This window comes from Callorhinus ursinus, unplaced genomic scaffold (genome assembly GCF_003265705.2).
Source record: "Callorhinus ursinus isolate GAN/ISIS: 27379988/994484 unplaced genomic scaffold, GSC_fseal_2.0 scaffold40, whole genome shotgun sequence".
NCBI classification, from domain to species: domain Eukaryota; kingdom Metazoa; phylum Chordata; class Mammalia; order Carnivora; family Otariidae; genus Callorhinus; species Callorhinus ursinus.
This window is the reverse complement of record NW_027397102.1, coordinates 9518748-9545125: the sequence shown is the minus strand read 5'-3', so window position 1 is coordinate 9545125 and position 26378 is coordinate 9518748. Positions and strand designations below refer to the sequence as shown.

General features: G+C 37.3%; 1 protein-coding gene and 1 pseudogene across 1 annotated transcript in view; one reads left to right on the top strand and one right to left on the bottom strand.

Moving 5' to 3' along the window:
• Positions 1 to 3342: 3342 nt before the first annotated feature.
• The window catches only part of CYLC1 (cylicin 1), a 121834-nt gene continuing 98798 nt past the window's right edge, over positions 3343 to 26378 (bottom strand). The window contains exon 6 of the mRNA XM_025879549.1: positions 3343 to 3482. Within this exon, the coding sequence (XP_025735334.1) occupies positions 3450 to 3482 (33 nt within the window). The 3' untranslated portion in view covers positions 3343 to 3449. The remainder of the gene's footprint in view (positions 3483 to 26378) is intronic.
• LOC112829974 (proteasome subunit beta type-6 pseudogene) lies at positions 21021 to 21737 on the top strand (annotated as a pseudogene).

Sequence of the window (26378 nt, the reverse complement as noted above, 5' to 3'; positions counted from 1 at the left end):
AGGGATGATCTTGAAGGAGTATAGCATCCAACCAGAGGATTCACTTCACAGGAAAGGAGGTGTGGGAGTGAATTTCTGACCAAGAGATTCACTGGTAAATTATATATTGCACTATCAAGAAGTGGCTGCCCTCAGAGAGAGCTTGAATGATTTACTGAAGGCCCAATAAAGTGTTAGCTTGGATGCAACACTGAAAAACTGAGTGTATCTTTAAGATACAGTGTATGCATGAAAACAGCAACTTCTATATAATGTTGTGTCTTGAATAGGAAAAACACATGTGCTTAGATATCAAGGGATGTCCTCAGGAGTGGCCTCACTTACCATCACTTGCAATGGCTCACTGGGTGCTTGTGTTCTTCTTGTTACATCAGCTCTGGCCAGTGCAGTGTTATAAATCCTAATCCCCCCCAAAGAGACATATTCTTGCCAGGGATATAGTAATAGTCCCATTGAAGTACAGGTTATGGCTGCTGCCAGGGAACTTTGAACTCCTTATGTCTAGGGGCCAGCTGTTGTGAAGTTTGGATTCCTTTTGTCTAGAGGTCAGCTGCTGTGAAGAAGAGTCACCACTTTGACAGGGTAATTTAGCCTGATGAGCAAGAGAAGTTAGAGTTCTTTTGCACAATATAAGAAAAAGGGAATATCTGTGGGAGCCACATGATCCACCTGGACTCCCTTGCCCAATTTTTACTATGAATGGGATTTGAAAGAAGTATGATTATTAGGGGCTCAGAACCTTCAGGAATCCAGTTTGAAATCATATCACCAGATAAGGCAGCAAGACCTATAGAAGCAATAGCTGAAGATGAGCAGAAAGAATGGACAGTGTAGGAGGTCATCCACTTGTGGCCCTAAGATTAACAGCAGTGATGAAGGCTATCATTTTTCCACTTCTTTTAAGTTTCACCTAAGGAGAAGCCCACAGGAACTTTGGAGGGGTGAGTACAGATAGTAGTGGATCTGTGTAGTGACAGTCATGGGAATTTGCTGATTAGATCACACTTCAAGAAAGTTTCTGCTGTGAGGAGTGTAGTTACTTGATAGCCTCAAGCTACTGCAAATTTGAGATTCACCAGTGTGTAAGCCAGGGCTACTCTTTCACTGGATTGCTGCCAGCTAGTGATTTAGCACTGTGGGGATACCAAGTCCAGGATATTACTTAACAACAGACTCCTCTAAAGAGCAGTATTTGTTTGGGACTCCTCATTGGCCTGGTTGAGCCTTTCTCTGAGCATAGTCTGAGGTTCTTCCTTCCCAGCTTTCTTTTTTCTTTCTCCTTTAATGTGGATCAGAACTGCATGGTAGTTTCTCCCTACCTACTATTTCTCCTTTTCTCTTTTAGTCTTCACCAGTTTCCCTTAATGAGTATTTTACACTTTTCATTATGCCTTAGCTTTGAATTCCTGGAGGATCACTAGTGTTCTAGGGGAGAAGGCCAAAAAGACATTTCAGGTGGAGGTGGAGGGTGAACTGTGTAGCTGCCGTTTACCAACTGTTTTGTAAGTATTTTACCAATAATTATAGATCTATCCTTGTATACTGGCTGAATATCAGTATTGGGTCAAATTTCATCCCTGTTTCTCATTTATTTATTTCTCCAACATCACTTGTTATTTATAGGTAATTGTTTTTATTATTTTATTTTGTTTCCTTCCAGAGTTTCTTTAAGCAATGACAGGTAAATACACACACACACACACACACACACACACACACACACATTTTCTTTTCCTGCTTTTTAAAAATATACCATAGCTCATACAGCATATACTCTGTTATTCACTTTGATTTTTTTTTCACTAAAACTTAAGTTAGAGATCTTTCCATACCACTACATAAAGCTCCTTTATCCCTTTTCACATTCACATGTCATTCCATTGCAAAGAAGTACTGTTATATATTCAACCAATCATTTATTAACAAACAATTGGATTGTTTTTAAACTTTTCTTATTTACAATGTTGCAATAAAAAAACTTTTATGTGTCATTTAGGACATGTGTAAGGTTATCAAATGGGTTAGAAAAATGACACCTCTTTACAAATTGGATCTGAAATCTGAGTAAATAGAAGTCAAGATTATAACAAAAGGCAGAAAGCAGACTGGATGCAATGAAGAAGGTCTTCATATTTATATCTGTCTATACCTCTATCTGTATATTCATCATTGCAATAGATTGGATGTTTGTGTTTTCCCAAAATTCATATGTTAAAATCCTAATTCCCAATGTGATGGTATTCGGGTGGGGCCTAATACCCCAAAGGTAGGACCTTTTGAGGCTTTGGGGGAGTAGAGCCCACAGAAATAGAATTAGTGCTTTTATAAAAGAGGACCCAGAGCTCCCTAGTCCCCTTCCATTATGTAAGTGAGAGAGGAGGTCTATGAACCAGAAAGTGGGCTCTCACAAGACCCTGAACTTTCTGATGCCTTCATCTCAGACTACGCAGCCTCCAGAACTGTGAGAAATAAATTTTTGTTGTTTATGCACTGCCCAGTTTATGGTATTTTTGTTATATCAGTCTGTACACAGACTAAGACATCTATCTATCATCTATCACCTATCTATCTACCTATCTATCATGTATCATCTATCTATCCATCTATCCAATATATCATCTTTCTTTCCACCCCCTTTCCTGCTCTCAGGAATAAATGTGACAAGCATATTTCTGGAAAATGTAAAATAATTGACAAATGTGCATTATTCTTTCAGGGTAACTTGCAGCTTATTATTAAGTAAAGTGATAAACTAAAAAAAAGTGTCTAAATGTAAATGATTACATTTAGAGGTCTGTATATGTATGGAGGAATTGGCGGTTACTGTCTACATATAGCTCTCTATTTTTTTAAAGATTTTATTTATTTATTTGACAGAGAAAGACACAGTGAGAGCAGGAACACAAGCAGGGGGAGTGGGAGAGGGAGAAGCAGTCTTCCCGCTGAGGAGGGAGCCCGATGTGGGACTTGATCCCAGGACCTCAGGATCATGACCTGAGCCAAAGGCAGACGCTTAACGACTGAGCCACCCAGGTGCCCCTATAGCCCTCTATTTCTTTTAAGGGCATAAGATATCTGGTTCCTTCCCTCCATTCTTTGTTTACTTTTTCTTAATGCTAAGTAAAAGATAGATAAAACAAAACATGATAGGGTATCCGAAGGAAGATTGTTAAGTTTTCACCTAAACTCAGATATGGTTTCCAAATTAAAGTTTCAGAACATGGGGTGAAATGCTACAACAATTTGGCTTGAGTAGTTCAAGCACTTAATAAATAAAACATATAACTCTAAAATCACCTCTATAAATTACATGAAAAATCAGCTCCTGGGACTCATGGAAGACTTGTTTTTATTTATTACAGTTCCACAGAAGTAGAAATGCTCATCTGAGAGTAGCCAGTATTTACTGTGGTAAGGCCATTCTGTGAAACCAAGTGCTCAGTTGTTTTTTAAAGCAGCTTATGAATCCACTTTGCTTCAGGCTGAGAAATAAAGTAAAAAAAAAAAGAAAGAAAAGAAAAGAAAAAGGGAAATTTTATTTATCTTAATTATAGAGAGTTCCTGTTTTTTGAGAGACCACACCAAAACACATAATGTCAAAGGTGAAAGGGAACTTGGATATAATTTTTATTTCTTATTAAAAATGCCGGTCCCTGAACCCTACCCCAGACTTACCAAGTCAAAGTCTGAGATGGAATTAGCAATTTGCATGTTCAACAACTTCCATGAGTGATCCTAATGTTCATTAAAAGATGAAAAGTACTGAATACTCATCCTACAACTAGCATTTGTGTAGGAACCAAGTCCTATCGATGTACATTATGTGTCAAAGATCTCACACAACTATTTTAAAGGACTAGAACATTTAAAATTAATAATATAATATAAAAACACAAAATATATTTAAAATAACTGATAGTCATTCCAAATTCTACCACATTAATGTAAGTATATTCATATTTGCATATCACTGTCTATTTTTGTTCACAAACATGCAGATTTTTGCTTAGTTGTGATCCCATAGTATTCTTTCCTATTTCAGTCTCTTAACTTTTCCCTTTAATTATCAAGGTTTTATAATTAGCATTTCAATGAATGCATACTATTATATCTATTATATTTTACTAAACCATTCTCCTAATTGTATACATTTAACTTAATTCCAAAGTTTTTCTGTTATAGACAGTATTGCAATCAGTCTTTGTTCCTAGAGTTTGTTTTTCCTTCTGCTGATATTTTTATTACATTTTAAGTATTGAAATTATTAGTCAAATAGTATTGCCTCATTTATGACTCTTCCTTCATAGTTCCATATAATTCTAGAGGAAGGTTGAATCAGTTTACACTGTTCCTCTTTTGCAGTCAGCAGTGAATAAATGTGCCACCATCCCTAAAGTATGTAAGATATACATGTAAGATATTTTACATATATAATACATATAAAATGTTTAATATATATTTTAGGTATATATCATTTTATTTTTATTTCATTATTAAATGAGAAATTATCTCATAAGATTGCTTTGATTACTAACCATGGTCAATATTTTTTAATAATTTTGTTTCTTATACTTATTTATTTCCTCCTGTATAAATTATATTTCTATTTCTTGGCCATTTTTTATGAGTATCTTTTACTTTCAGAAACATGTCATATCACTAACACTCTTGATTTACAGTTCAGTATTTTTTTCTACATCATGATGCTTCCCAAATAATTAGGATGAAATGTTAACTGTGTCAAGCCTTAAATATAGGTGGGATAACTTTCATTTATACATTGTGATTTGGGAGAGGCACTAGAAATGCCACTTTCTACGATTCATTGTTTCACTACATCAAAAACTAATGATGTAACATCATTATAATGTTACATTACATTACATTGTGACTAACATAACATAATAAAATTAAATTAAATTAAAAAAAAGAAATGCCACTTTCTAAAGCATTTCACATTACCCCAAATCCAAACATTTGAAATTCATTCATTTACATTTTGGCTTTAAGAATTTTTTTTAAAGATTTTATTTCTTTATGAGAGAGAGAGAGGTGGGAGGAACAGAGGGAGAGGGACAAGCAGTCTGCTGCAAGTCTCGGTCTCAGGTCTCTGAGATCATGATCTGAGCTGAAACCAAGTCTGACCCTTAACTGACTGAGCCACCCAGGTGCCCCTTTAGATTTTTTAAATGTTTCAGTTAAACTGTAGTTAACACTTGAAGAGTAACTGCTGTGGACTGAATACTTGTGTTCTCCTAAAATTCATATTTTGATGCCCTAATCCTCAATGTGATGGTTTTTGGAGATAGAGACTTATAGGGGGTAACTAAGTTCAGATGAGGTCATAAGGGTAGAGTCCCCATGATGGGATTGTTGCTCTTGTAAGGGAATGAAGAGACCAGAGCTTTTTCTATGCCATGCGAGAATACATCAAGAAAGCGGTGTCTAAAACCTAAGAAGAGTTTCTTTACCAGAACTCAACCATGCTTGTACCCTAACTGTGGACTTCTGGCTGCCAAACTGTGAGAAATATGTGTTGTTTAAGCCACCCAGTCTATGGTATTTGTCATAGCAACCTGAATTAAGACAGTAATCAAAATTAAGCTTGTAATACCTTAATAGGAAATTATTTTGACAATTCAGGTAATAATAAGTTAGTGGTGGAATTTTTTCCATACAGGAAAGAATTTTGAGTTTCTGGAACTTTCCAGAAAATGAAACATTGTCTAAGGAAGGGAGATCTTAGAATCCGAGTTTGCTCTTGACATCCAAATGTCAACAAGTAGAAATCAAAACTAATGGTGAGTGAGGGGAGATAGGCAGAGTAGTTGTATGTTTGAAGCACAGCAAAGCAACAGCATATCAACAGTTATACAATAGGCAAGAAAAAATCTTTTGAAACTCCATTATTAAAAAATCAAAGGCCTTCTTTCCATTCAATTTATAGTTTAGAATTTAAAAAAAAAGCTCATGTAGAAGCATCACAACCTTCTGCTGTTTTTATGCCCCGTAGACTTCCATTATGCTTACTATGTCAGTTGACAACCCTGTGTCCCTCTCACTATTCACTTTGGATTCTGCTTGGAAATTCTGTGTTTTACTTCAGTTAATATCATCTTTCAATATCATTCTGTTATTTTTGTATCTAGGGATGTAATTTCATAGACTGTCTCTTTTATTAACTGGTTGGGTGTTCTTGGATAGAAACTTCCCCACTGTCTTTGCCTTTCAAAATATTTCTTATCCTTCATGACCCAGGTAAAATATCACCTTGATAGATAGTCTTTTGACAGATAGCTTTTTTTTTACCCTTTTTGAATGAATGAATGAATGAATAAATGAACTGGGCACACTAAAAATTACACTATCCAGTATCATCTGGATTTTTAAAACTGCCCATTTTTTTTATAAATTTCTTGCTAATTTTCTAATAAATGTTATACTAATTACTTATTCAATAAATATTGAGTGCCACCCACACTCTTCAGAATTTGAGATATATTAGTGAACAAAACAAAGAGTTTTGCCCTCACAGAGATTACATTCTACTAGAGGATATACACAATAAACATAATTAAATTATACAATTGAAGGTAGCAAATTCTATAGAAAAAAATAGATGAGGTAAGGATTGGAGTGCAGGGGGTGGAGTTTGCTGCAATTTTAAATAATTTGTTATATTAGCTTCCTTGAGAAATTGACATTTGTGAAAATATTTGAAGGAGAGAATTAGCCATGTGTAAATCTAAGGAAATAATATTCTATGTAGAGGGGTATATCAGGGCAAGAACCTAAATAATATTCCTGGGATGTTCTAGGAACAGCAAGATGGCCAAAGGGGCTAGGTCAGATTGATGATGAGGAAAATAAGATGAGATCAGAGAGAAAGTTGTCTAGGACTTTGTTGGCAATTGTGGAAATTTGACACTTATTCTGAGTGACATGGTGAAATATTAAAGTTTTTTTTTGCAAGTTAGTTTGTTTCTCTTAGGTTTAATTTAACACTGTCAATCCTAAACATAATCTTTATTAATTATATTGATGTTCAATAAACTGCATCCATTTAAATGGATAACTTGCTGAGTTTATATATACATATCTCACATATATAAATGCATATCTATACTTGTCAAACTACTGCCACAATCAAGTTTCAGAACATTTCAATCACTCCCAAAAGGAGCTATGCATCCCTTCATTGAAATTTTTAAGCAGAGGAGTGACATGTTGTGATGTACTTTTTCTACAGAAGAAATATAACAGTGGCTGACCAAGTTGGTAGCAGTTGATGAGAGGTGGTCATATTTTAGATATTTTTTGAGTTAATCAGATCCAACAAAAGTTGTGAAGAAAAGAAGAATCAAAGACATCTTTGGTGTATTGTAACCTTATTCTTGATCTTAATGTGTGTTGACTTAATGGGAAAGTATGAAATTTTCTATAAGTTTTTTATAGATAGCTATTATCAAGAGAAGAGAATTCTCTATTCTTTTTTAAGTCTTTATTTAAATTCTAGTTAGTTAGCATACAGTGTAATATTAGTTTCATTTGTACAATCTAGTGATTCAACACTTACATACACCTGGTGTTTATCACAAGTTCGCCTCTTAATCCCCATCACCTATTTAACATATTCTCCCACCCCCCTCTCCTCTGATAACCATCAGTTTGTTCTCCATAGTTATGAATCTCTTTCTTGGTTTGCCTCTCTGACAATTTTTCCTCCCTTTGCTCAATCCACATGTGGATTTTAATCATATGGTATTTGTCTTTCCCTGACTTATTTTACTTAGCATAATACACTCTAGCTCCATCCATGCCATTGGATTTCATTCTGTTTTATAACTGAGTAATATTCCTTTGTGTGTATTCTTTTTTATCATCATTTTCATCTTAAATAATGTTAAAATTTATGAAATGCTTTTCTGAAGGCCTACTTTTCTAGTTTTCAGGAATAAAGCAAATTAAAAAAGAATGTAAAAGCAGAATACTTATGTGATATTTTGAATGTTCCTATTTTCAAGGAAGACTAGTTTCAAGACAAGCTACTGGCATCCTCATTTTATGAGGGAATATTTTAAGTTCTGTGGCAGAAATAAGCATGTGTCTGGGTATCTCCATCATCTTGAACAGTGTTTAAAACAGAACATTTGCTCAAGAAATATTTATTGACATAGGAAACAAATAAACATGGGTAATTCTATTGAATACCACAACTTATTCTAAACATAAAATTCCAACCTATAAAATAACAAAATCATAAATTGTCCTGATAATATCTCAAAGTTAATCTCTCAAAAATATTTATTAAACATCTCATGAATGCCAAACAATGTTCTGGGCATTACGATGAATAGAAAAGTTTTCATCCTGTCCTTGAAGTGCTTTCAGTCTGGTTCAAAGACAATATTAACATTAACTCAACCTATAAATAACAATATAAGTGTTACAGTGTTTATAGGGGGAAGTTGAGCTTTGAAGAAAATAAGTATAGAGGGACAAACAATTACATAAGAAAATGAGAGAAATAGAAATTAAGACGTAAAAGCAGTAGTAACAGTAATAGTCTTACATTTATATAGTGATTTAGAATTTACAAAACCTTTTCACATACTCTTTCATTTGAACCTAAAAACAATTTGTTATACTGCATAGGTTAGGTACTATTATTCTTATTTCCAGATAACTTAATCCAAATTTTAAAAAATGCTACATAACAGTGAAGTTATGACTCAAATCCATTTTTTTCCTGTTCTCTGCAACTTAGAAATTGGTTGAATATAGAAGATAGCAGATAAGAGTATGGATGGGAAAATACTCTAAGGATATAGATTTGGAAATACCTAGAGATGTGAACATTGAAGCCTTAATAATAGATGAATTCTCTCAAGAACAATATGTAGAGAAAAGTGGAATAACTGAACCAAGAACTGAACCATAAACAATTGAGTTGGACATGAGAGGAAGAAGTGCCAGAAATGCAGATAGATAAATAGTAGTTAGAAAAGAAAAGAAAAAAGAAAACCATAGTAGTTGAAATTGAGGGGAAATTAAGGGAGGAGACACATTTCCAATGAGTGCAAGAGGTCAAAAGGGGTTAAGGGTGGAAACGAAGCCATGGTATCTGGTATATGTAATTACAGGGGACCATTAAAAGAACACTTAAAAAAAAACTAGAGGAATGTTCAAGATGGTAGCATAGGTAAGCCCTAAATTCATCTTGTCCCATGAACACAAAATATGTACAGCTACATATGGTACAATTTTCCCCTGAAAAGGACCTGATAACTAGAAAAACATTGCCTCCAAAAAAAGACAAAGAGACACATCAAGAAGGGTAAGGGAGCAGATAAATGGTCTTGCCCAGGACTACCTCACAGATGGTAACAATCAGGAGGAATCCCAAAAGTATGGAACTCTCCCTTGAGGAGTGAAGGGATTATACCTAATCATCAGTCATCCTAACTTTGGGAGCTAGCACCAGAGAGATGATACCCCAAAATGTCTGGTTTTGAAAAATCAATAGAAATTAAGACCAGGAGAATCATGGAACTATAGGGGACAAAGATCCCACTCTTAAAGGATTTGTGTGGAAACCCACTTGTCCTGATATCATCAAAGCAAGAGATTGAAAAGTATCTAGACCATAAGTGACAAAGAACTATTTACTAATTTTAAGCAGCTTCCAAAGAGGCAGAAACCTGTTGGACTTTATCATGGAGCAGAAGCACTGGAAGATGTCATTTTTTGCAATCTCACTTCAACTTGCTGCTGAAAAGGCAATAGGAACCATTTTTGATGCTCTTCCTCTAGGCTGCTAGCACCAGAGGGCTTGTGCTGTCCATCTTGCACTGTAACCAGGATGTCTGAGTGCCCCATGTTCCACCCACCATGCAAGGAACCCAAGCTATAATAGGGCCAGATGAGTGCCCAAGCCCTGCCTAACCCATGCAGAGAACAAGGCACAACCAGTCTAGGCAAGTACCCCAAGCCCAGCACTCCCCACACAACCAAGCCAAAATTAAGCAGAAAAAGGCCCCACATCCTGCCATCACAATGCAGTGGAAGGGCCACAACTGGGTTAGCAATTGCCTTGACCCCTAACCAACCCATGCACTGAATGAACTACAATCAGTTTGGACAAATGCCCTTAGACCCATATTCCCTCTGCAGCAGACTAGCCACAACTTGGAAAAATGAGTGCTCCAAGCCCTACTTAACTGACACAGAGACCAAGCTACAATGAGATAAGCAAGGGGCTCAAATTACTCTCTCCCTGTGCAGGGACTGAGCTACACACAGGTCACACAAAGGCCTCAAACTCCACCATCTCTGTGCAGCAACTGTGACCTCCATGGGTATGTTCAACCCACAAGAGGTGCATCCATAGGGTACCTGGCTCTGGCGGCCAAGGAAAATTATACTTCTGGACCATACAGAACAGCTCCTACACAAGACTTCTTCAAGACTGAGGGAGGTAGCCATTTTGTTTAATACAAAACAAACACAGATAGCCAAAATGATGAGACAGAGGAATATGTTCTGAACCAAAGAATAAGGCAAATCCCCAAAATTAAAACTTTAATGAAGTGGAAATAAGCATCCTAACTGATAAAGTATTCAAAGTAATGATCATGAAGATACTCACTGATCTTGGGAGAAGAATAGATTAATACAGTGAGAACTTCAACAAGGTAATAGAAAATATAAGAAAGTACCAAACAAATTATAACTGTACTGAAAAATACATTAGAGGGTTTCAACAGCACAATGGATAAAATATTATGAATTTGTGATTGAGAAGACAAAGCAATGGAAAACACCAAGTCAGAGCACAAAAAGAAAAAAAAAACAATAATTAAATGAAGTGAGGAGATTTAGAGGAGAAAGATGGCAGAAGAGTAGGATACCTAAATTTCTTCTGGTCCCAGGAATTCAGCTAGATAAGGATCCAAACATTCTGAACACCTATGAACTCAACAGGAGATCAAAGAAAAGAATAGCAGCAACTCTCTGATCAGAAAAGCTACCACTTTCTGGAAGGTAGGACTTGCAGAGAATTGAATCCGAGGTGATATTCGGGAAGATAGATGGTGGGGGAGGGGCCCTCCATCAGCTGCTACTGGCAAGTGATTGAGCAGCAGAGCACAAAATCAGAACTTTTAGAAGTCGGCTCTGCTGAGGGACGTCGCTCTAGTGGCTAAGCCGGGGGTGGAACCCTCGCTGGGATAGTGTGGTCTCAGGACCCTCAGGGTCACAGAAAGACTGGAGGTGCCTGAGTGTGGCAGAGCTCCCAGGTATTGGAACAGAGAAGCTGGCTGCAGAGATGGAGACAAGGAGTGGTCTCTAAGCTAGGGGTTGCCATAAACCGGGATCCATGGCACAGTCAGGCCACTGTTCTTCCAGCAGAGACCCAACAAGGCAGATCGGGGGAGATTCCCGTTCCTCCCCCCAGGAGAAGTGGCAAGGGAGCGCACCACAAGAATCTGCTGGGTTTGGAGACCCCAAATGGGGTCATGTGCCAGAGATAGAAATACTCGGTCACAGGCTGGGTGAGCTCGGAGTGCCGCCGGAGACTGGGGAGAGAGGAGTGATTGATTGCTTTTCTCTGGGGGCTCACTGAGGAGTGGGACCCTCAGTTCTCAGCTCCTCCAGGGTGGAGATTGGGAGGCTGGCTGCCATTTTCACTCTCATCCTCCAAAGCTGTAAGGAAAGCTTACACAGAACAAAAGCTCCCGAGAGCAAACCCAAGCAGATTATGTAGCCCGGCCCCCAGCAAGGGCGGGGTGGTTCCACTTCTGGCAAAGACTTTTGAGAACCACTCCACAGGCCCCTCACCCAGAAGTTCAGCAAGAACAGCCAGCCAAGACCAAGTTTACGGAACAATGAGAATGACAGAAGTCCAGCACTGCACATAGAATTCATGGCTTTTTTCCCATGATTCTTCATTCTTTCAAAGTTAATATTTTTAATTTTCTTTTTTTACTTTTTCTTTTTCTTTGAATTTTTCTTTTTCCCTTTTCCAACCAACATCTGATCAATCCTTTTTTTAAAAAAAAATCTTTTTTATTTTCATTTTTAAAGTCATATTCTATCCATAATAGTTAATCTTATTTTTGGTATATATATATATAAGTTGTTCTCTCTTTAAAATTTTGGGATACAGTTTCTTCTAACAGACCAAAATATAGCCTAAATCTCTAGTGTATGACTTTGTTCTAGTCTTCTGCCTAATCATATTCTCTCCTCTTTTGTTTTAAATCCTCTTCTTTCGGGCGCCTGGGTGGCTCAGTTGGTTAAGCGACTGCCTTCGGCTCAGGTCATGATCCTGGAATCCCGGGATCGAGTCCCACATCGGACTCCCGGCTCAGCGGCGAGTCTGCTTCTCCCTCTGACCCTCTTCCCTCTCGTGCTCTCTATCTCTCATTCTCTCTCTCTCAAATAAATAAATAAAATCTTTAAAAAAAATAAATCCTCTTCTTTCTTTTTTCAACCAACTTCTTATCAATTCCTTTTATAAAATCTTTTATAATTTTCATCTTTACACTCATATTCCATCCCTTCATCGTATTTACCCTTATTTTGTACATATATAAGTTTTTCTTTCTTTAAAATTTTGGGAGGCACTTTATTCTAACAGGCCAAAATATGCCCAAAATCTACTGTGTGGCACCGATCTATGCACCAGCCTGATCATATTTGATTACACTCTGTTTTTTGTTTGTTTGTTTTATCTTTTTCTTTTTACTTTCTTTCACTTTCTTTTACTCCAGGTTCAGGTCTCTTCTGATTTGTTTGGTGTATATTTTTCTGGGATTGTTGTTACCCTGTTAGCATTTTCTTCTGTCATTCATCTATTCTCCTCTGGACAAAATGACAAGATGGAAAAAATCACCTCAAAAAAAAGAACAAGAAGAAGTACCAACTGTCAGGGACTTAATCAATAGAGACATTAGTAAGATGTCAGAACTAGAGTACAGAATGATGATTTTAAAGGTACCAGCTGGGCTTGAAAAAAGCATGGAAGATATTAGAGAAACTCTTTGTGGAGAAATAAAAGAACTAAAATCTAACCAAATCAAAATCAAAAAGGCTATTAATGAGGTTCAATAAAAAATGGAGGCTCTAACTGCTAGGATAAATGAGACAGAAGAGAGAATTAGTGATATAGAAGACCAAATGATGGAAAACAAAGAAGCTGAGAAAAAGAGACGTAAAAATCTACTGGATCATGAGGGAAGAATTGGAAAGATAAGTGATATCATAAGATGAAACACTATTAGAATAATTGGGATCCCAGAAGAAGAAGAAATAGAGAGAGGGGCAGAAGGTATATTGGAGCAAATTATAGCAGAGAACTTCCCTAATTTGGGGAAGGAAACAGGCATCAAAATGCAGGAGGCACAGAGAACCCCCCTCAAAATCAACAAAAATAGGTCAACACCCCGACATCTAATAGTAAAACTTACAAGTCTCAGAGACAAAGAGAAAATCCTGAAAGCAGCTGAGGATAAGAGGTCTGTAACCTACGATAGTAGAAACATTAGATTGGCAACACATATATCCACAGACACCTGGCAGGCCAGAAAGGACTGGCATGATATATTCAGAGCACTAAATCAGAAAAATATGCAGCCAAGAATACTATATCCAGCTAGGTTGTCATTGAAAATAGAAGGAGAGATAAAAAGCTTCCAGACCAAACAAAAACTAAAGGAATTTGCAAACACAAAACCAGCCCTACAAGCAATATTGAAAGGGGTGCACTAAGCAAAGAGAGAGCCTAAAATTAACCCAGACAATACACAGTAACAGTCACCTTACAAGCAATACAATGACACTAAATTCATATCATTCAATAGTTACCCTGAATGTAAATGGGCTAAATTCCCCAATCAAGAGACACAGGTATCACATTGGATAAAAAAAAATTAGACCCATTTATATGCTGTTTGTAAGAGACTCATTTTAGACCCAAAGACACCCCCAGATTGAAGTGGGGGGTGGAAAACAATTTACCATGCTAATGGACACCAAAAGAAAGCTGGGGTGGCAATCCTTATGTTAGAAAAATTAGATTTTAAAACACCGACTATAATAAGAGATGAGGTAGGACACTATATCATACTTTAAGGGTCTATCCAAAAAGAAGATCTAACAATTGTAAATATCTATGCCCCTAACATAGGAGCAGCCAATTCTATAAGCCAATTAATAACAAAAGCAAAGAAATACATCGATAACAATACAATAATAGTGGGGGATTTAACACCCCCCTCACTGAAATGGACAGATCATCTAAGCAAAAGATCAACAAGGAAATAAAGACTTTCCATGACACACTGGACCAAATGGAATTCACAAATATATTCAGAACATTCCATCCCAAAGTAACAGAATACGCATTCTTCTCTAGTACCCATGGAACATTCTCCAGAATAGATCACAACCTAGATCACAAATCAGGTCTCAACCGCTACCAAAAGATTGAGATCATTCCCTGCATATTTTTGGTCCACAATGCTTTGAAACTAGAACTCAATCACAAGAAGAAAGTAGGAAAGAATTCAAATATATGGAGGCTAAAGGGCATCCTCCTGAAAAATGAATGGGTCAACCAGGAAATTAAAGAAGAACTAAAAAAATTCATGGAAACCAATAAAAATGAAAACACAACTGTTCAAAATCTTTGGGATGCAGCAAAGGCAGTCCTAAGAGGAAAATAAATAACAATACAAGCCTTTCTCAAGGAACAAGAAAGGTCTCAAATACACAACGCAACCCTACAACTAAAGGAGCTGGAGAAAGAACAGCCAATAAAGCCTAAACCCAGCAAGAGAGGAGAAATAATAAAGATCAGAGCAGAAATCAATGAAAAAGGAACAACAACAACAACAAAAAAAATCCACAGTAGAACAGATCAATGGAACTAGGAGCTGATTCTTTGCAAGAATTAACAAGATTGATAAACCCCCGCCAGACTTATCAAAAAGAAAAGAGAAAAGACCCAAATAAATAACCATGAATGAAAGAGGAGAGATCACAACCAACACCAAGAAATACAAACAATTATAAGAACATATTATGAGCAACTCTATGCCAGCATATTAGATAATCTGGAAGAAATGGATGCATTCCTAGAGAGGTATCAACTACCAAAACTGAACCATGAAGAAATAGAAAACCTGAACAGACCTATAACTACTAAGGAAATTGAGGCAGTCATCAAAAATCTCCCAAACAAACAAAAGCCCAGGGCCAGATGGCTTCCCAGGGGAATTCTACCAAACATTTAAAGAAGAATTAATACCTATTCTTCTGAAACTGTTCCAAAAAATAGAAATGGAAGGAAAACTTCCAAACTCATTTTATGAGGGCAGCATTACCTTGATCCTAAAACCAGAAGACCCCATCAAATAGGATAATTAGAGACCAATATCTCTGATGAACATGGATGCAAAAATTCTCACCAAAATACTAGCCAATAGGATCCAACAGTACATTAAAAGGATTATTCACCATGACCAAGTGGGATTTATCCCTGGGCTGCAAGGTTGGTTCAACATCCACAAATCAACCAATGTGATACAATACATCAATAAAAGAAAGAACAAGGATCATATGATCCTCTCAATAGATGCAGAAAAAACATTTGACAAAGTACAGCATCCTTTCTTGTTCAAAACTCTTCAGAGTATAAGGATAGAAGGTACATACCTCAATATCATAAAAGCCATCAATGAAAAACCCACAGCGAATATCATTCTCAATGGGGAAAAACAGAGCATTCCCCCTAAGGTCAGGAACACGGCAGGGATGTCCAGTATCGCCACTGCTATTCAACATATTATTAAAAGTCCTAGCCACAGCAATCAGAAAACAAAAAGAAATAAAAGGTATCCAAATTGGCAACGAAGAAGTCAAACTCACTGTTTGCAGATGATATGGTATTTTATGTGGAAAACCCAAAAGACTCGACCCCAAATCTGCTAGAACTTATACAGGAATTCAGTAAAGTGGCAGGATATAAAATCAGTGCACAGAAATCAGTGGCATTCCTATACACATACAAGACAGAAGAAAGAGAAATTAAGGAGACAATCCCATTTTCAATTGCACCCAAAACCATAAGATACCTAGGAATAAATCTAATCAAAGGAGCAAAGAATCTACTCATAAAACTATAAAATACTCATGAAAGAAATTGAGGAAGACACAAAGAAATGGAAAAACGTTTCATGCTCATGGATTAGAAGAGCAAATATTGTGAAGATGTCAATGCTACCTAGAGCAATCTACACATTCAATGCAATCCCTATTAAAATACCATCCACTTTTTTCAAAGAAATGGAACAAATAATCCTAAAATTTGTATGGAACCAGAAAGGACCCCGAATAGCCAGAGGAATGTTGAAAAAGAAAAGCAAAGCTAGTGGCATCACAATTCCGGAATTCAAGCTCTATTACAAAGCTGTCATCATCAAGATAGTATGGTACTGGCACAAAAACAGACACATAGATCAATGGAACAGAAGAGAAAGCCCAGAAATGGACCCTCAACTCTATGGTCAACTAATCTTTGACAAAGCAAGAAAGAATGTCCTATGGAAAAAAGACAGTTTCTTCAACAAATGGTGTTGGGAAAATTGGACAGCCACATGCAGAAGAATGAAACTGGACTATTTCCTTCACCACACAGAAAAATAGACTCCAAATGGTTGAAAGACCTAAATGTGAGACAGGAGTCCATCAAAATCTTAAAGGAGAAAACAGGCAGCAACCTCTCCGAACTCAGCCGCAGGAACTTCTTCCTAGAAACATCGCCAAAGGCAAGGGAAGCAAGGGCAAAAATGAACTACTGGGACTTCATCAAGATAAAAATCTTTTTCACAGCAAAGAAACACTCAACAAAACCAAAAGACAACGGACAGATTGGGAGAAGATATTTGCAAATGACATATCAGATAAAGGGCTAGTATCCAAAATCTATAAAGAACTTCCTAAACTCAACACCCAAAGAACAAATGATCCAATCAAGAAATGGGCAGAAGATATGAACAGACATTTTTCCAAAGAAGACATCCAAATGGCCAATAGACACATGAAAAGGTGATCAACATCATTGGGCATCAGGGAAATCCAAATCACAACCTCAATGAGATACCACCTTACACCAGTCAGAATGGTGAAAATTAACATGTCAGGAAATGGCAGATGTTGGCAGGGATGTGGAGAAAGGGGAACCCTCCTATAAAGTTGGTGGGAATGCAAGCTGGTGCAGCCATTCTGGAAAACCTTATGGAATTTCCTCAAAATGTTGAAAACAGAGCTACTATATGACCTAGCAATTACACTTCTGGGTATTTATCTGAAAGATACAAATGTAGGTATCCGAAGGGGTACATGCACCCCAATGTTTATAGCAGCAATGCCTATATGACCAAACTATGGAAAAAGCTAAGATGTCCATTGACAGATGAATGGATTAGAATATGTGGTATATATATATATATACACATGGAATATTATGCAGCCAACAAAAGGAATGAAATCTTGCCATTTGCAACAACTTCGATGGAACTGGAGGGTATTATGCTGAGTGAAATAAGTCAATCAGAGAAAAACATGTATCATACCATCTCAAAGATATGAGGATTTCTTAATCTCAGGAAACAAACTGAAGGTTGCTGAAGTGGTGGGGTTGGGGGGGTGGGGTGACTGGGTTATAGACATTGGGAAGGGTATGTGCTATGGTGAGTGCTGTGAATTGTGTAGACTGTTGAATCACAGACCTTTACCTCTGAAACTAATAATACATTATATGTTAAAAAAAAAAGATAGCAGGAAGGGAAAAATGAAGGGGGGGAATCGGGGGGGGGACGAACCATGAGAGACTATGGACTCTGAGAAACAGAGAATTGTAGAGGGGAGGGGGCGGGAGGATACTTTAGCCTGGTGATGGGTATTAAAAAGGGCACATAGTGAATGGATCCCTGGGGGTTATACACTAAAATGAATCATGGAACACTACATCAAAAACTAATATTGTAATATATGGTGATTAATATAAGATAATAAAATTAAAAAAATAAAGGAAGTGAGAATACTGTAAAGGACCTCTGAGACAACATAAAACAGAATAGGAAAAAGAAAAATAAAGGGCCATAAATATATATAAGGAATTAATAGACATCTCTAATCAGGGACAAGAAAACAAGATGAAACCAAAGAGAAATACAGTGAGGCATATTTTAAAAATTGTAAAATTTAACGATAAAGAAAGACTTTTTAAAGTAGCAGGAGGAAAACAACTTATTACCTACAAGGGAAACCCTTAAGGCTTCAGAATTTTCAACAGAGACATTATGGGCCAGAAAGGAGTAGCATTACATATTCAAAGTGCTGATAGAGGAAAATCGCAAACCAAGAATTATCTACCTAGCAAGGTTATTATTCAAAATTAAGGGATTTACAAATTATTTTCCAGATAAGCAAATACTAAAGGAGTTTATCACCACTAAGTTAGCCTTCAAATAAATGCTAAAGTAACTTCTCTGAGCTAAAAAAACAGGCACTAATGAATAATACAAAACATAATAAATAGAAATCTCACCAGAAAGGATAAATAAATAATAAATTAGTGGATCAACCATTTATAAAGTAAGTATTTTGGATAAAAGACAAAAGTAGTAAAATTAATTAAAGTACAATAATTAGCTAAGGGATGCATAAAATGATGTAAAATGTGTCTTCAAAAATATTTTTGGGTGGGATGAGTAATTATATAAAGCTTTGGAATGTGTACAAAGTTTATATCAACTTAAAAGAGACTGTAGTATACCTAAGATATTTCATATGAACCTCACAGTAACAGAAAGCAGCAAAACAAACAACAACAAAGAACCTTATACTAAATACACAAAAGAGAATGAAAAAGTAATCTAAACATAATACTAAAGAAAAAAATCAAACCACAAGAGAAGAGAGAAAGAGGAGTAGAAAGGAACAGAGAAAGGAATTACAAAAACAGCTAGAAAACAAGAACAAAATGGCAATAAGTATTACCAATTGATAATACTTTAGATATAAGTAGACTAAATTCTCCAATCAAAAGACATAGGGTGTGCTGGATGTATAAAAAAATAAAAAAATATCTTAGATATTGCCTATAAGGCACTCACCTCAAACTTTAATAAAATAAACTAAAATGAAGGAGTGGATAAAAAAATATACCATGAAAATAGAAAGACAAAGAAAACTAGGGTAATAATACTTAAAATCAGACAAAAAAAGTTAAAAACTTAACTAACAAAAGACAAAGAAGGGCATTACATAATGACAAAGGAGTCAATTCAAAAAGAAGTTTTAACATTCGTAAACATCTTTGCACCCAATACAGGAGTATCTAAATACTTAAGCAAATATTAAGAGAAATAAAGAAATAGACAGCAATACAATAATAGTAAAGGAATTTAATATTCCACTTTCATCAATGGATAAATCATCCAGACAAAAATTCAATAAAAAATTGGCCTTCAACAACACATTAGAACAGATAGACTTATATACAGAACATTACACCAAAAACAGCAAGATACATATTATTTTCAAGTGCACATGAAACATTCTTCAGTATTAATCACATTTTAAGTCACAGAACAAGTCTCACTAAATTTAAGAAAATTGGAATCAAATCAAACATCTTTACCAACAACAATGGTTTACAACTAGAAATTAATTACAAGAAGAAAACTGGAAAAAAAAAACAAATACATGGAGAATAAGCAACATGCAATTAAACAACCAATGGATCAGTGAAAAACTTAAAGAGGAAATAAAAAAAATAACCTGGGACAAATAAAAATATAAAATTTCAAAATCTTTGGGATATAGCAGTTTAAAGAGAAAAGTTCATAGCAATTCAAGCTTAACCTAAGAAACAAACAAACAAAAAATCTCAAATAAACAATTTAATTTTACATTTAAAGGAACTAGAAAAAAAACCAGGAAGAACAAAGACCAAAGTTAATAGAAGGGAGGAAATAATAAAGATCAGAGCAAAAATAAATAAAACAGAGACTAAAAATACATAGAAAAGATCAATGGAATTAGGAGCTATTTTTTTTGAAAAAATGAACAAAATTGACAATTTTTTAGCCAGACTCATTAAGAAAAACATGAGAGAACCCAAATTAAAAAAAATCAGTATAGGGTGCCTGGGTGGCTCAATTGGTTAAGTGACTGCCTTCGGCTCAGGTTATGATCCTGGAGTCCCGGGATCGAGTCCCGCATTGGGCTCCCTGCTCAGTAGGGAGTCTGCTTCTCCCTCTGACCCTCTTCCCTCTCGTGCTCTCTATCTCTCATTCTCTCTCTCTCAAATAAATAAATAAAATCTTTTAAAAAATCAGTATAAAAGAGGAGAAATTATAACAGCACAGAATTACAAAAAAAATAAAAAATACTTTGAATCATTATATGCCAAGAAATTAGACAGCCTAGAAGAAATAGAGAAATTTCTAGAATCATGGAATCTCCTAAGACTCAATCATGAGAAAATAGAAAATCTGAATAGACCAATTACTAGCAATGAAATTGATTCAGTAATCAAAAAAAAAAAATTCCCAATGAACAGAAGCCCGTCATGATTAATTCTATGGTTAATTCTATCAATCTTTTAAAGAAGAGTTAATACTTGTCATCTCACATTATTAAAAAAAATGGAATAGAAAGGAACACTGCCAAACTTATTTTAAAAGGCAAGTACTACCCTGATACCAAACCCAGAAAAACTACAAAAATATGTATCTGGCCTTATCTCTGATGAATATAGATGTAAAAATCCTCAACAACATATTAGCAAATTGGATTAAACATTAATAGAATAATACATTATCAAGTGAGATTCATTCCAGAGATGCAATGATGGTTCAACAGATGCAAATCAACCAACATGATGCACCATATTAAAAAAAACAAAGTATTAAAAAGTATATGAATAGTGGCAATACCAGAGGACGAAGATGGCAACCACCCTAGTAGCCACTGGAGGAGCAGGCCACACCAGACTGTGGTCCAGAGGCCATTACCCCACACTGGGAAAGCCAGGAAGTCTCCATAGGGACCACTGTCATGGCCAAACAATTTGATGGGGGTGTGGTTCTGGGAGCGACTCCAGAACAACAACTAAGTCCTACATTGCCAATTGTGTGACTGACAATTTGACACTTATTTATGACTGTATTTTCTGCTGCTGCTCAGACTCAGCACCTGATACCCAGGCCATAGCTGATGCTGTCACTTATCAGCTTATTTCCACAGTATTGAGCTGAAGGAGCCTCTGCTGGTACAAAAGGCAGCCAGTCTCTTTAAGGAGATGTGTTCCTGATACTGAGAAGACCTGATGGTAGGAATCATCATTGTGGGCTGGGACCCCCAAGAAGGAGGACAGGTGTACTCAGTGCTCATGAAGGGTATGATGGTAAGGCAGTCCTTTGCCACTGGGGGCTCTGGGAGCTCCTATCTCTGTGGCCATGCCAATGCTACCTACTGGGAAGATATGACCAAGGAAGAGTGTTGGCAATTCATGTCAATGCTCTCGCTTTGGCCATGGGATGGGTCAGCTCCAGTGGTGGAGTGATCTGCCTGGCAGCCATTGTAGAATCAAGGGTAGAGCAACAGGTCTCCTAAGAGTAGCAGGTCTTCCCAAACTCATGGTTGCCACTTTATCACCTCCTTGATTCCTGGAATTCTATGTTACAATAAGAGACACCCCATTGTGGGGGCGGAGCAAGATGGGGGAGGAGTAGGAGACCTAGATTTCGTCTGGTCTCAGGAATTCAGCTGAATAGGGATCAAATCATTCTGAACACCTACGAACTCAACAGGAGATTGAAGAGGAGAGTAGCAACAACTCTCTGAACAGAGAAGCGACCACTTACTGGAAGGTAGGACATGCGGAGAAGTGAATCCGAGGCGATATTCGGGAGGATAGATGGCGTGGGAGGGGCCTCCGCCGGCCGCTTCTGGCAAGTGATAGAGCCGCGGAGCACAAAGTCGGACCTTTTAAAAGTTGGCTCGGCTGAGGGACGTCGCTGCAGTGGCTAAGCAGGGGGTGGAATCCTCCCGGGACAGTGTGGTCTCAGGACCCTCGGGGTCACAGAAAGACCGGGGGTGCCTGAGTGCGCCAGAGCTCCCAGGTATCGGAGCAGGGAAGCTGGCTGCAGAGACGGAGCGGAGGCGCGGGCTCTCAGCTCGGGGTTGCCATAAACTGTGATCCGCGGTCCAGTCGGGCCACTGCTCCTCCAGCAGGGACCCAACAAGCGGCAGAGCTGGGGAGACTTCCTTTCCTTCCCGGGGAGGAGCGGCGGGGGAACGCACCGCAGGGATCTGCTGGGTTTGGAGACTCCACACGGGGTCGGGTGCCAGAGATAGAAACACTCGGTCACAGGCCGGGTGAGCACGGAGTGCGGCCAGAGACCGGGGACACGGGAGTGACTGCTTTTCTCTGGGGGCGCACTGAGGAGTGGGGCCCCGAGTTCTCAGCTCCTCCGGGTGGAGATTGGGAGGCCACCATTTATGCCCTTGTCCTCCAAGGCTGTACCGAGAGTTTGCAGGGAACAAAAGCTCATGAGATCAAACCCGAGCAGCTTGCTTAGCCGGGAGGGACAAGGGCGGGGCAATTCAGCCTCCGGCAAAGACATTTGGAAACCACAACAACAGGCCCCTCCCCCTGAAGATCAGCACGAACAGCCAGCCAAGACCAAGTTTACCGATCAAGGAGAACGGGAGAACTCCAGCGGTAGGGGAATACTGCACATAGAATTCATGGCTTTTTTTTTTTACCATGATTCATTAGTTCATCAAAGTTAATTTTTGTTAACTGTTTTTTTTATTTTTCTGTTTCCCTTTTTCAACCAACATCTTATCAATCCTTTTTTAAAAAAAAATTTATTTTTCATTTTTAGAGTCATATTATATCCTTTCATAGTAGTTACCCTTATTTTTGGCATATATATATAAGTTGTTCTCTCTTTAAAATTTTGAGATACAGTTTCTTCTAACAGATCAAAATATACCCAAAATCACTAGTGTATGGCTTTGTTCTAGTCTCCGGCCTGATCACATTCTTTCCCTTTTTCTTTTTTTTTTTCTTAAATTTTCTTTCTTTTTTCAAACAACTTCTTATCTTATCAAGTCCTTTTATAAAATCTTTTATAATTTTCATCTTTACAGTCATCTTCCATCCCTTCATTGTATCAACCCTTATTTTGTACATATATGTCTTTCTTCCTTTAAAATTTTAGGAGGCACTTTTTTCTAACAGACCAAAATACGCCCAAAATCTAGTGTGGGGCACTGATCTATGCATTAGCCTGATCATATTTGATCATATTCTGCTTTTTTTGTATTGTTCTGTTTTTGTTTTTATCTTTTTTTCTTTTTTTTCTCTTTCTTTTTTCTTTCTTTCCCTTTCTTTTCCCCTGGTTTCAGATCTTTTCTGATTTGTATACAGTATATTTGCTGGGGATGTTGTTAACCTGTTAGCATTTTGTTCTCTCATTCATCTATTCTCCTCTGGACAAAATGACAAGACGAAAAAAATCACCTCAGCAAAAAGAACAAGAGGTAGTACCGTCAGCCAGGGACCTACTCAATACGGACATTAGTACGATGTCGGACCTAGAGTTCGGAATCATGACTTTAAAGATACTAGCTGGGCTTGAAAAAAGCGTGGAAGTTATTAGAGAAACCCTTTCTGGAGAAATAAAAGAACTAAAATCTAACCAAGTCGAAATCAAAAAGGCTATTGATGAAGTGCAATCAAAAATGGGGGCACTAAATGCTAGGATAAATGAGGCAGAAGAGAGAATCAGTGATATAGAAGACCAAATGATGCAAAATAAAGAGGCTGAGAAAAAGAGAGAGAAACAACTACAGGATCACGAGGGCAGAACTCGAGAGATAAGTGATACGATAATACGAAACAACATTAGAATAATTGGGATCCCAGAAGAAGAAGAGAGAGAGAGGGGGGCAGAAGGTATATTGGAGCAAATAATAGCAGAGAACTTCCCTAATGTGAGGAAGGAAACAGGCATCAAAATCCAGGAGGCACAGAGAACCCCTCTCAAAATCAATAATAATAGGTCAACACCCCGACATCTAATAGTAAAACTTACGAGTCTCAGAGACAAAGAGAAAATCCTGAAAGCAGCTCAGGAGAAGAGATATGTAACCTACAATGGTAGAAACATTAGATTGGCAACAGACCTATCCACAGAGACCTGGCAGGCCAGAAAGGACTGGCAAGATATCTTCAGAGCACTAAACGAGAAAAATATGCAGCCAAGAATACTATATCCAGCTAGGCTGTCATTGAAAATAGAAGGAGAGATAAAAAGCTTCCAGAACAAACAAAAACTAAAGGAATTTGCAAACACGAAAGCAGCCCTCCAAGAAATATTGAAAGGGGTCCTCTAAGCAAAGAGAGAGCCTAAAAGCAGCAAAGATCAGAAAGGAACACACACAACATACAGGTAACAGTCACCTTACAGGCAATACGATGGCACTAAATTCATACCTTTCAATAGTTACCCTGAATGTAAATGGGCTAAATGCCCCAATCAAAAGACATAGGCTATCAGATTGGATTAAAAAACAAGACCCATCAATATGCTGTCTGCAAGAGACTCATTTTAGACCCAAAGACACCCCCAGATTGAAAGTGAGGGGGTGGAAAACAATTTACCATGCTAATGGACACCAAAAGAAAGCTGGGGTGACAATCCTTATATCAGACAAACTACATTTTAAAACAAAGACTGTAATAAGAAATGAGGAAGGACACTATATCCTACTTAAAGGGTCTATCCAACAAGAAGATCTAACAAATGTAAATATCTATGCTCCGAACATGGGAGCAGCCAATTATATAAAGCAATTAATAACAAAAGCAAAGAAACACATTGACAACAATACAATAATAGTGGGGGACTTTAACACCCCCCTGACTGAAATGGACAGATCATCTAAGCAAAAGATCAACAAGGAAATAAAGAGTTTAAATGACACACTGGACCAAATGGACTTCACAGACATATTGAGAACATTCCATCCCAAAGCAACGGAATACACATTCTTCTCTAGTGCCCATGGAACATTCTCCAGAATTGATCACATCCTAGGTCACAAATCAGGTCTCAACCGGTACCAAAAGATTGGGATCATCCCCTGCATATTTTCAGACCACCATGCTTTGAAACTAGAACTCAATCACAAGAGGAAAGTCGGAAAGAACTCAAATACATGGAGGCTAAAGAGCATCCTACTTAAGAATGAATGGGTCAACCAGGAAATTAAAGAAGAATTAAAAAAAATCATGGAAACCAATGAAAATGAAAACACAACTGTTCAAAATCTTTGGGATACAGCAAAGGCAGTCCTGAGAGGAAAGTATATAGCAATACAAGCCTTTCTCAAGAAACAAGAAAGGTCTCAAATACACAACCTAACCCTACACCTAAAGGAGCTGGAGAAAGAACAGCAAATAAAGCCTAAACCCAGCAGGAGAAGAGAAATAATAAAGATCGGAGCAGAAATCAACGAACTAGAAACCAAAAAACAGTAGAACAGATCAACGAAACTAGGAGCTCGTTCTTTGAAAGAATTAACAAGATTGATAAACCCCTGGCCAGACTGATCAAAAAGAGAAATGACCCAAATCAACAAAATCATGAATGAAAGAGGAGAGATCACAACCAACACCAAAGAAATACAAACAATTATAAGAACATATTATGAGCAACTCTATGCCAGCAAATTAGATAACCTGGAAGAAATGGGTGCATTCCTAGAGATGTATCAACTACCAAAATTGAACCAGGAAGAAATAGAAAACCTGAACAGACCTATAACCACTAAGGAAATTGAAGTAGTCATCAAAAATCTCCCAAGAAACAAAATCCCAGGGCCAGATGGCTTCCCAGGGGAATTCTATCGACATTTAAAGAAGAATTAATACCTATTCTCCTGAAACTGTTCCAAAAAATAGAAATGGAAGGAAAACTTCCGAACTCATTTTATGAGGCCAGCATTACCTTGATCCCAAAACCAGACAAAGACCCCATCAAAAAGGAGAATTACAGACCAATATCCTTGATGAACATGGATGCAAAAATTCTCACCAAAATACTAGCCAATAGGATCCAACAGTACATTAAAAGGATTATTCACCACGACCAAGTGGGATTTATCCCTGGGCTGCAAGGCTGGTTCAACATCCGCAAATCAATCAACGTGATACAATACATTAACAAAAGAAAGAACAAGAATCATATGATCCTCTCAATAGATGCAGAAAAAGCATTTGACAAAGTACA